The sequence below is a fragment of the Danio aesculapii genome, chromosome 2, assembly GCF_903798145.1.
Source record: "Danio aesculapii chromosome 2, fDanAes4.1, whole genome shotgun sequence".
Taxonomy (NCBI): domain Eukaryota; kingdom Metazoa; phylum Chordata; class Actinopteri; order Cypriniformes; family Danionidae; genus Danio; species Danio aesculapii.
Genome location: NC_079436.1, coordinates 38,080,379 through 38,090,756, shown reverse-complemented (window position 1 = coordinate 38,090,756; position 10,378 = coordinate 38,080,379). Strand labels below are relative to the sequence as shown.

Below are 10,378 nucleotides of genomic sequence, written 5' to 3'. Positions count from 1 at the left end.
ATGACAGAAACCCACTAGATTGTCATTCGCAGTTAGAAAACTTTACAGTACTTTATAATACTACAATTCCGAGCGAAAAACTGTATTATATCTTGCACGTTTTCATTTGTGTAGTTAGCTAAACTTGTCATAATATGCAATATTTCATGCATGCGAGGATCGCTGGTCTCACTCTCTCACGCACTTTTTCCTAAAGCCACTACTGTATGTAAGTGGTTGGCCGGCGGCGTGCAGGAATTACACTTATTACTTAGCCATACTTGCATGCTATTTCAGACCGAATATTCAGATTAGCATGGTATAGGGACAGTATAGGGAGCGCATCACAGGCTGTCATTGTTCAAAAATGAACCAATGTAATGTGAATCAACTTCAGCTCAGTAAAGCAGGCTAGGCGGAAAAGCGCTATTTACTTCTGTTTGGCTGTTAAACAAAATAAAAGTCTACATTATCAATGCTGTTAAAAGTCCCTTATGAAATTGAAAATAGTCACATCAGTCTTTCGCCGGAGGATTTCAGTGGCTGAACAACACTTCTGTGCATATAACCCATTTATAAAACACTAAAAATCTAAATTAAAACTAAAATAGTTTTAAAACATAACATTACCTGTCTAAAAGAAATACTTCAGCCATGGTGTCATCCTTTCTCCAGAGTGCAAAAGTAACTCCAATATTGATTCAGGATTTGTTTTTACCGCTGTCACTCATGTCCATGTGCACGCGCAAATGGAAGATCTGCGTAACCGAGTGCGCAGTTGTACAAATCTACATTCATTGACAGACAGTTTGGGCTACTTATCAGAATTATGGGAATTATCGGATCTACAATTTTTATTGGATGAACATTTTTTAGTCTTATGCCTTACCCAGAATATAAAAATACATAATACAGTTGAAGCCAGAATTATTAGCCCCACTGTTTATTTTTTTCCCCAATTTCTGTTTAACGAAGAGAAGATTTTTTTCAACACATTTCTAAACATAATAGTTTTATTAACTCATTTCCAATAACTGATTTATTTTATTTTTGCCATGATGACAGTAAATAATATTTTACTAGATATTCTTCAAGACACTTCTATACAGCTTAAAGTGACATTTAAAGGCTTAACTAGGTTAGCTAGGCAGGTTAGGGTAATTAGACAAGTTACTGTATAATGATGGTTTGTTCTGTAGACTATCAAACAAAATATAGCTTAAAGGGCTAATAATTTTGACCTTAAAATTATTAAAAAAAAAAGTAAAACTGCTTTTATTCTAGCTGAAATAAAACAAATAAGACTTTCTAAAGAAGAAAAAATATTATCAGCCATACTAGGAAAATTTCCTTGCTTTGTTTAACATAATTTGGGAAATATTTAAAAAAGAAAACAATTCATAGGGGGGCTAATAATTCTGACCTCAACTGTACATTTGGATCATTTACTTTAATCAATACTATTGGACTTTCAACCAGCACAACAAAAAATGTTTCTGAAGACAATCACCTACTGCACCTTTAACTCCTAATGTAATAAATCAACAGGGGTAATATGGTGACAGGTATTAGTTAATATTCTTTACACTATTCACCTGTTAAGCAGTGAATATGAACTGTATTATTTACTTCTCTGCACAGCAATTGAGATTGGAGCAGACCTGCCATCTGACACTTTAATCGACAAGTGGCTTGGAGAGCCAATCAAAGCAGCCATTCTCCCCACCAGCATATTTCTAACCAATAAAAAAGGCTTTCCAGTCCTTTCAAAAGCCCACCAGCGAATCATCTTCCGTCTCTTCAAGGTAAAGGCTCCCAGTATCATGTCACTTTCCTTCTGTTCGCTATCCCTATCTAACAGTCTGGTGTCTCTACAGCTCGAGGCTCAGTTCATTTTCACAGGGCAGAACCGCCACAGCGAGAAGGACTTGCGCTCATATCTGCAGTATCTAGAGTACCTCAATCAAAACCGTCCAGCACCTAATGCCTACGAGCTCTTTGCCAAAGGCTATGAAGATTACCTACAGTCACCACTGCAGGTGTGTCTGTCTGTCAGAGGACAAGCATCTGTTCATTTTTCACAATATTGATTCAGTTGCTGTTGTACTAATGGGATTTCTGATTGTTTTATCAGCCTTTAATGGACAATTTGGAGTCACAGACGTATGAAGTGTTCGAGAAGGATCCTATCAAATATTCTCAGTACCAGCAGGTGATTTTAAAGGACTTCCTGATGGAAAGAAACGCTCATCAGACCATTGTTTTCGATTAAGCAGATAGATTAATTATTAGTCAGAAAACATGTACAAAATCACAGAATCCACCCTAAAAATAGCAGCACATCAGCACAAAAATCAGCACATACAAATATAATCTCGGCTATTCAGTAGGAAAAATGGAAAATACTCAAACAAGTAAACAGGATAATACAGTCAGGCTAAGAGCTATGCACCATTGAATAGAAAATGAGCAGAAATTATTAATGTAATAACAAAAAGGTGTCCATAGTGGCTAAACGCCATCTGACTTTTGATGCATGTCATAGGTGAGTTTCTCGAGTGGAAATTGCATACATAATTCAGACAACCATGTTTTACCTGAGGAGATGACCACAATAAAAGTATGCACTTCTTTGCCAGATAGACCGAGATTTAAAACAAGTGTTTGGTGTAGGAGTCCAACACATTCTCTACTCCACCATATAACAAAATAAAAATCCTGGGAAAACAAAATTTTATCTTAAAGAGTCCTTGTAGAAAATAATGGATTTTCTTCTAAAAAGAGATGATTTTGTCAAATACCAGAAACAGTGAAGGAATGATCCTTTGCATTTATTACAGTTAACATAAAGATCAGAGGAGTTTCTGTAAATCTTTTTCATATGCAAGGGTGTAAGATAAACTCTGTTAATGAATTTATAATTGAGTTCATGAACACTCAATGAAGTACATTTTAGAAATCAAATTGTTACATATTTCAGACCAATCTGTATCTTCAGTTTCTTGACCTAAATATTTTTCCCCACACAATCTTCAAACTCTCAAAGGAAGAAGTACATGAGTTGGACAGAGCTTTGTATATTTTGTATATTAGTCCCTTTGGAAAAACTGCTCGTTACAATTTGCTCTATGACTGCAAGGTTAAATCTCAGTTCACCCTTATCGGACAAAGATTTAATGAAATGACGCAACTGAAGGTGTTTAAAAAAAATTGGATTGTGGTATATTATATTGGTTTGAAATTTCTTGGTAAAAATGTATTATCATGGATTTTTAAAAGGTCATGGAATATCTTTAGTTTGTCGATTTAAGTTTTAGGTTCCATTCATCAAAATGTAATATGTATTTTATCACACAGTTTTACACGTTTTACCAATTGTCATGTTCTTTTCCTACTCGTCAACTGGCAGTCACCAGGCCGTACCTGTTAACTGAGGCAAACATGCCATTGATACAACAAAAACTGTCATCTTATAAAAAGTTGCAGTGTCTTCACAACAACCTGTCAAAGTAAAATAGTAACTTTGATTTAACATCTACAGTGTTTGTTTTTGTTGTTTTTATTATTAAATAAATGCAGCCATTGTGAGAGTGAGGATTCTTTTAGAGACATAAAATCAGGCTTAACCAAAACTTGTGAATTGTAGTGTCACATTACATCTCATTAAACCAAAAAATGAAAATAGAAAATTAGCATATACTGTTGTATGTATTATGTTGTATTCATTAATTGCAGTGGATTGTCTTTCCTGTCAGGCCATATATAGATGTCTGCTAGACAGAGTTCCTGAAGAACAGATGGAAACCAATGTCCAGTAAGTGACTTTACACTCTTCTAGGTGTCTCGGTGTAAGATATTAATGAACTAGGCATGCTGTTTGCATGATAGTGTCAACACTGAGTTTTTTTTATTATTATTTCCAGGGTTTTGATGGTACTTGGTGCAGGTCGAGGTCCTCTGGTAAATGCCTCCCTTCGTGCAGCAAAACAAGCTAAGAGGAAGCTGCGCGTATATGCTGTTGAGAAGAACCCTAATGCTGTAGTCACGTAAGTAACTTTATTAAAATACTTTACTCATTTTATTACGCATTTATATATTTAGGCTATATTTGTGTGTGTATATACTAGGGCTGCACAATATTGGAAAAATCTGGCATTGTAATATTTTTTTTCTGTGTGTATATATTTTGATATAAATATAATTTTACCAAATAAATTGAATGGCTCTATTTATAAAGATTTAATTCATTTAGATAGATTGGGATAATCAAATCTATTTCAATGCCTTTCATTTGCATAAATGATGATCAGTTACAAGCATAAATAAAAGCAACAGAGCATGGATAGAAATGAAATAACCAGTGCTTTATGGTTTTCTGGAAAGTCTTGCAGTATTCAAGTACAGAAATTAAACCATCAAACATAACATAACATGTTCATCATTTGTAAAAAATTATACAAAAATAAAAAGATCTAATTATGTCTATCTTTTAATCTTTAATAAATAATCTAATCCTGCGATACGACTATTGTGGATGCACACATGGTCGTATCGATGCTCAAACTATATATTGTGCAGCCTTAGTATCGAGGCTTGACATGAACTTTTTTGATCACCAGCCACTGTGGCTACTAGTTTTCCAATGTGACCAGCCTCTTGTCATTTTCACTAGCCACAATTTTGTTGTTGGGAAAATATATTTTATATGCATAAATTTGACTTTGGCAGGCTAAACTTACTTGATTTAAATTTTGTGTTGTCCACATGCCTCCTTGTTTATTTAACTTTTTTGTGTGTTGCATATGAGCTTGCTCATTGAGCATGAGCAAATGGGCTGTGGTTCCACAGTGTCGCATTACAATTTGCTTTATTTCACATGACTTTTCAGGGCTCAACACGAAGAATTTACCATTTTTTTTCTGGCCACACCAAACTAATTATTTCCTTGCCACAAATTTTAAACAATGTGTCAAAACAAGCAAAATATAGCTGTATTCATACACTTTTTATTCACAAAAATGTTTCTTTGAAAAAACAATTGACTTAAAAAAGTTAAAGAGAAAATTATTATCATGTATCTAAAACTATGCACAGTAATCTGTCCTGGCTAAAATTACCAGTTCCTTGTGCGATAATGAAAGGATTATCGTGCACACACGATTAACGTTAGGCCTATTAGTGATCTGTTCAAAGAATGGTTAAAGCGAAAGCGGCAACAGTTGCTGCTTATAAAGAATCTGGAGCTCTCAAAAGTATCAGGACTGTGGATGCACGAGCATTGCATTTTTTCTAGTTTACTTCAAAGTGAACCAATCGCGCCAGTTACGTTTCCAGGCATAGTTCCTTCGCACACGGAGATGAGAGAGCGCACACATTTAAACAGTCACACACATAACATCAGCTAAAGACTATTACCCTCATCATTGAGTGAGAATCGCCTGTGTCTCACCGTGCGCATGATCCTCTCATTTGTTGCGCGAACAGTTATTTTTGCCAGTCATGCTGCTTCTCAGTTCTAAGATCACAGCATTCTAAGCATTTGTTATTTTCATCCAGTCGTCGTTTCTAAATTGACAGTAGGTTTATTAAGTAATAATTTATGTTTTAATGATTTCTTTGCTATGTATTTTCCCTTATCTTCCTCAGACTGGAGAACTGGAAGTTTGAGGAGTGGGGTGATCAGGTGACTGTTGTGTCATGTGACATGAGGGAGTGGACGTCTCCAGAGAAAGCAGATATCATCGTCAGTGAGCTTTTAGGGTCATTCGGGGACAATGAGCTTTCACCGGAGTGTCTCGACGGAGCGCAGCACTTTCTCAAAGGTTTGAGAGAACATCAGCTTTCTTTTATTTGGACTTTTTTGAGTTTTACCTTTCTGGGTCATCACAAACATTTGTTTTCTCGTAGATGATGGAGTGAGCATTCCCTGCTCTTACACGTCTTTCTTGGCTCCTCTATCCTCATCTAAACTATATAACGAAGTGCGAGGCTGTCGGGAACGGGACAAAGACCCAGAGTGCCATTTTGAGACACCATATGTTGTCAGATTACACAATTTCCACCAACTTGCCGACCCACAGGCCTGCTTCACCTTTGTTCACCCCACCACAGGTACAAAATCACACCGAGACGGACACACAGATTTCGCCATAATCTCTTTCAATGAAGCCATTAACTCTTGGTCTTTACACTCTGCAGATATGAATAATAACCGGTATCAATGTCTGCGATTCCCCGTCGGATGTAATTCAGTGCTTCATGGTTTCGCTGGGTACTTCGAGGCCACGCTGTATAAAGAAGTCACACTCAGTAAGTCTCGTGTTGCATCACACAATGCCAATCTAATACCTGTTTCAATGTCTAAGGCTTTCATTGTTCGTTCAATGTCTCAAAACAGAGATTTCTGGGTATTTGCTGTAATAATGGCTGCAAATTGGCACGGTTATCGGGAGAGGGCAATTGAGAATTATTGCCTTATTAACTTGATCGCTATTAAAATCTAATTTACATGAGAATGGCAATTACATTTACATCCAAATGGTGATTAATCTGCAGACTGCATCAAACTGTAGCTATAAAGTGTTTAAATGATCTTTATTAAGTCTGATTTACTGAACTGAAGTGCTGTTTGTGCGCTTGTTACTGTGTGTGGCACTTTCAACAATTAAATAAGTCTTTCTTGATGGTTGCAGGTATAAAACCTGAAACACACTCTCCTGGGATGTTCTCCTGGTTCCCCATCCTATTCCCCTTGAAAGTAAGTCAAGAACGTAGGGAGTTTCTGAATGAGGCTTCAAAAATGGATTGCTGCTGTTTATAGTTTGTGTTGTGGAGAAAAAACATAAGTGTATGTATGTGTAATGATAGTATAAAACATAAATATGACTAGAAGCCCAATAGAAAACTTTTACAAACATTATAATTATGCATTTTAGTGCTTCTCACTCAACAGAAAACTGAACAGTATTCAGAAAAAAGAGTAAAGATATATAAATGTATAAAAGAAACAACTACAAACAACATTTATGATAATTATTTAAAGGGCACCTATGGTGAAAAATCTACTTTTCAAGCTGTTTGGACAGAAATGTGTGCAAGTATAGTGTATAAACTGTCATATTGGGATGAAATAAACACACCCAGTCCTTTTTTTTTTTTTCAAATTTAACAAAATAAAAACGGTGGACCAATTGGAGCGATTTTCAGATCGACCACAACTTTACGTAGGAGCGCGGTACCCCCCGCCCACCAAAACCTTTTTTCCAGCTATAATATAGACACTTCAAACAGCTATAATAAATAATCTGATGCGTGTTTTGAGCTGAAACTTTACAGACACATTCTGGGGACACAAAAGACTTTAAATATATAAAAAAGGGTAACCTATGTGCCCTTTAATGCAAAACTAAAACTGGTGAGTGTTCGTTCAGTAACTCTTTATAATACAGGATACGTAGTAATGTTAGCTTGTGCATCATTTATTAATCATAGTTCAACATTTACTAATGTGTTATTAGTAAAATTAAATCTGTGCTTGTTAACATGAACTAGCAATGAACACCTGTGTTTTCATAAACTAAAGTTAACATGCACAAATAAATACTGTAACAAATGTTTGTTGTTCATTCATGTTAGTAAATACATTATCTTAGTGTCCCGTGGTGTTGAGTATGACTGTTTGTTTTGTTCAAATACTCATCTGTCATTGTATGCTTGCTATTTTTAAGACAGAACTGGTAAATTGTTGTCAATATTGTGTTAAAATGATCATGTTTGAATAATGAAATGAAAGCCTTGATGATGCTTTTAGCACCATTTCAGCATATTAGGACGATTTTCAAAACTCATGTGGCACAGAAGGTAACATTTTGAAGTATAATATTTTGACTAAAAAAAAAGGTACTGCTTACAAGAAATTATTATTTGAAAAACAAACCAAATCAAGCAGTAGTGTTTATTTTGAGCTCCTCCAACATGGGTGCATTTCTTTCATCAGCGTGCATTTTTAGAATGATTTCTCATTGTGCGTTAAGCTCAAAAAATGGCTGCTTGTTCAAACGACTTATTTAAAAACTAGGGCTGCATGATTTGGAGAATATCAGATCTATTTCAATTAGTGATTTAAAATGGCAATTTATTGTATATTATTTCTATAATTTCATAAAAGAGCTGCAGGTTTGATGTGGTGGTTTTAATAGCACCAAAGAAAGACCAAACATAATCACAAAGTACACTGTTACTCTTTATTTACTACCATTTTTTTCAAACAAAGTTGTCAGTTGTCATGACAAATAAAAAAAAAAAACTGAGTATTTTCTATTAAGTTAAATGGATTCTATATAACATGTTGTATATGTGAAGTTTCACAAACTAATTTCAAGAGGAGCACGTGATATGATTGATCGTGACTGGTCTCTCATCTGTTATCATCAGTAAGCCAGTCGGATCATTCCAAATTTACTATATACAGTCCGACTAGTATTACTCCCTCATCTTCGTTTTTTTAAGGAATACCCCCCCCCCCCCATCCACCCCATCTCCCTCTTTTCCTCCTTTACCAGGGGGAACTCTCAAGAGCTACCATTCAACTGACTATATATATATATATATATATTTATTTATTATTATTATTTATTTATTTTTTTTTTTCAAACAAAATTCAAGTACATGCACAGAACAACATGAGCATTTATAGCAAACGAACAAATGTAAATATTATCCCGCTTGCTTTTTGACTGTTGTTGAGTGAGTTCTTAATGATTGGTCATTGTGTTCCCGCACTCAACAGAAATGGCTCTAATGGTCAGCATGGCTCTGGTGTTATTCACTGATAAGTGACACGAATAAACATTTAAAAACCGCACCTTTTCAAATATCAATTTTGTTTTGAAAACGATTCATTTTGCAGGCCTAATGTAACTTTTTCTCTTTTTTGAGGGACAACTTATTTTTTTCATGTTCAATCTACTTAAATGTGAAAGAAATGACAAGTTAATTTAATCAATTGGTCTTTGTATACCTACAAAATTTTACAGTATAGTTCACTTCCTTAGCAGTCAGCTTCCCTTTATACCTGGCTTTTGTCTAGCAATCCTATCCCGCTCGTATTGTATTATCAACACCGCACTGTTCTCCCTTATGCACTTTGTTGCAAAACTCCACAGTATAAAAGTGTGTCATGGACATAAATACAAGTTAGCACTTTGGGTTTTAAAAGCAGTGCCGGCTAAGCACTGTGAAAGCGTGACAGTTTATCAGCTCCGCAGTTAATACGCTGAAGTGAACAGTCATGTCGAGAGTGTAATCCTAACACCTTTTTTTTTCTCTCTCTGTCCTCATGCAGCAGCCGATCCCGCTGTCCTGTGGCGATAACGTGAGTGTACGCTTTTGGAGGTGTAACAATGGAAAGAAGGTCTGGTATGAATGGGCTGTGACTGAGCCTGTATGCTCCGCCATTCACAACCCCGCCGGGCGCTCTTACACTATCGGCCTGTAGCAACACACACACATGCTGACGTCTGCTCTCACACACGGCCTACTCCCACATCTTTTTTTTTTTTAATAAACATCTGGCAGGTTTAAATATCTTGTTGCAAGGGCAAACTACACTCAAGGAGATCATTCTCAATGACAGCCATGTGTGTATGTAATGTTTATAAGGAAGGAAACGAAAACTGCACTTACGAGGTATCCTTTAAAAGCAATGCGCAACGTCCTGGTGCTCTTTCTTAGTTCGACCTCCTCTGATGTTTAACAACAACAACAACAAAAAAAGAAATGAAGCCTTTTGACTCCTATTAATAATAAAAAAGTGTTCGTTTTTTTGAAGACTATTATTTTCTAGAACTGATTCATGTGAGTCTGCCGGTCTATATTGTCGTCGTACGTAATATATCAGCCTTATTGTGCCCACCTGTGCCCTGCAATGCCCCACGGTTAGGAAAATCATAGTATGATGTCCCCAGTCAGGCCATGTTAAAAAACATATTCCATACTTTTATACAGTTTTGTTTTTGTTTTCCTGATGATATTGTATTGTCATACAACATGAATAAAAAAATTATACAAAACTTTGATCTTTCTGGTTGAATTTTATTGTCCTGCCTCAAACTTAATTGATTATTTTAGTATTTAAAAAAGCAGTTTTAATAGCTGTGGATTAAATGTAACTGTTACTACCAGATTTGTATTATTCCAATAAAGTTTGTTTATCTTTTTTTTTAATTTAAATTTTTTTTTATTGGAAGTTGAAGTAATTATAATTATGGTTGGATATTTGTATTGAAAAACAATATACGTACAGGGTGTCTGCAGGGTCTTAAAATGTCTTGAATTTCAAAAGCTAAATTTTAGGCCTTAAAAGTCTTAAATGCACTGAAATATTGTGTTGTAGGTCTTT

The 10,378-nt window shown here is 35.4% G+C and overlaps 1 protein-coding gene across 1 annotated transcript in view; it reads left to right on the top strand.

Moving 5' to 3' along the window:
* Positions 1–10,049, top strand: part of prmt5 (protein arginine methyltransferase 5) — a 21,650-nt gene extending 11,601 nt beyond the window's left edge. The window contains exons 7-16 of the mRNA XM_056479095.1: positions 1,621–1,784; positions 1,857–2,018; positions 2,114–2,191; positions 3,735–3,793; positions 3,903–4,025; positions 5,626–5,801; positions 5,887–6,090; positions 6,178–6,288; positions 6,672–6,736; positions 9,323–10,049. Coding sequence (XP_056335070.1) covers positions 1,621–1,784; positions 1,857–2,018; positions 2,114–2,191; positions 3,735–3,793; positions 3,903–4,025; positions 5,626–5,801; positions 5,887–6,090; positions 6,178–6,288; positions 6,672–6,736; positions 9,323–9,475 — 1,295 coding nt within the window. The 3' untranslated portion in view covers positions 9,476–10,049. The remainder of the gene's footprint in view (positions 1–1,620; positions 1,785–1,856; positions 2,019–2,113; positions 2,192–3,734; positions 3,794–3,902; positions 4,026–5,625; positions 5,802–5,886; positions 6,091–6,177; positions 6,289–6,671; positions 6,737–9,322) is intronic.
* Positions 10,050–10,378: the final 329 nt, after the last annotated feature.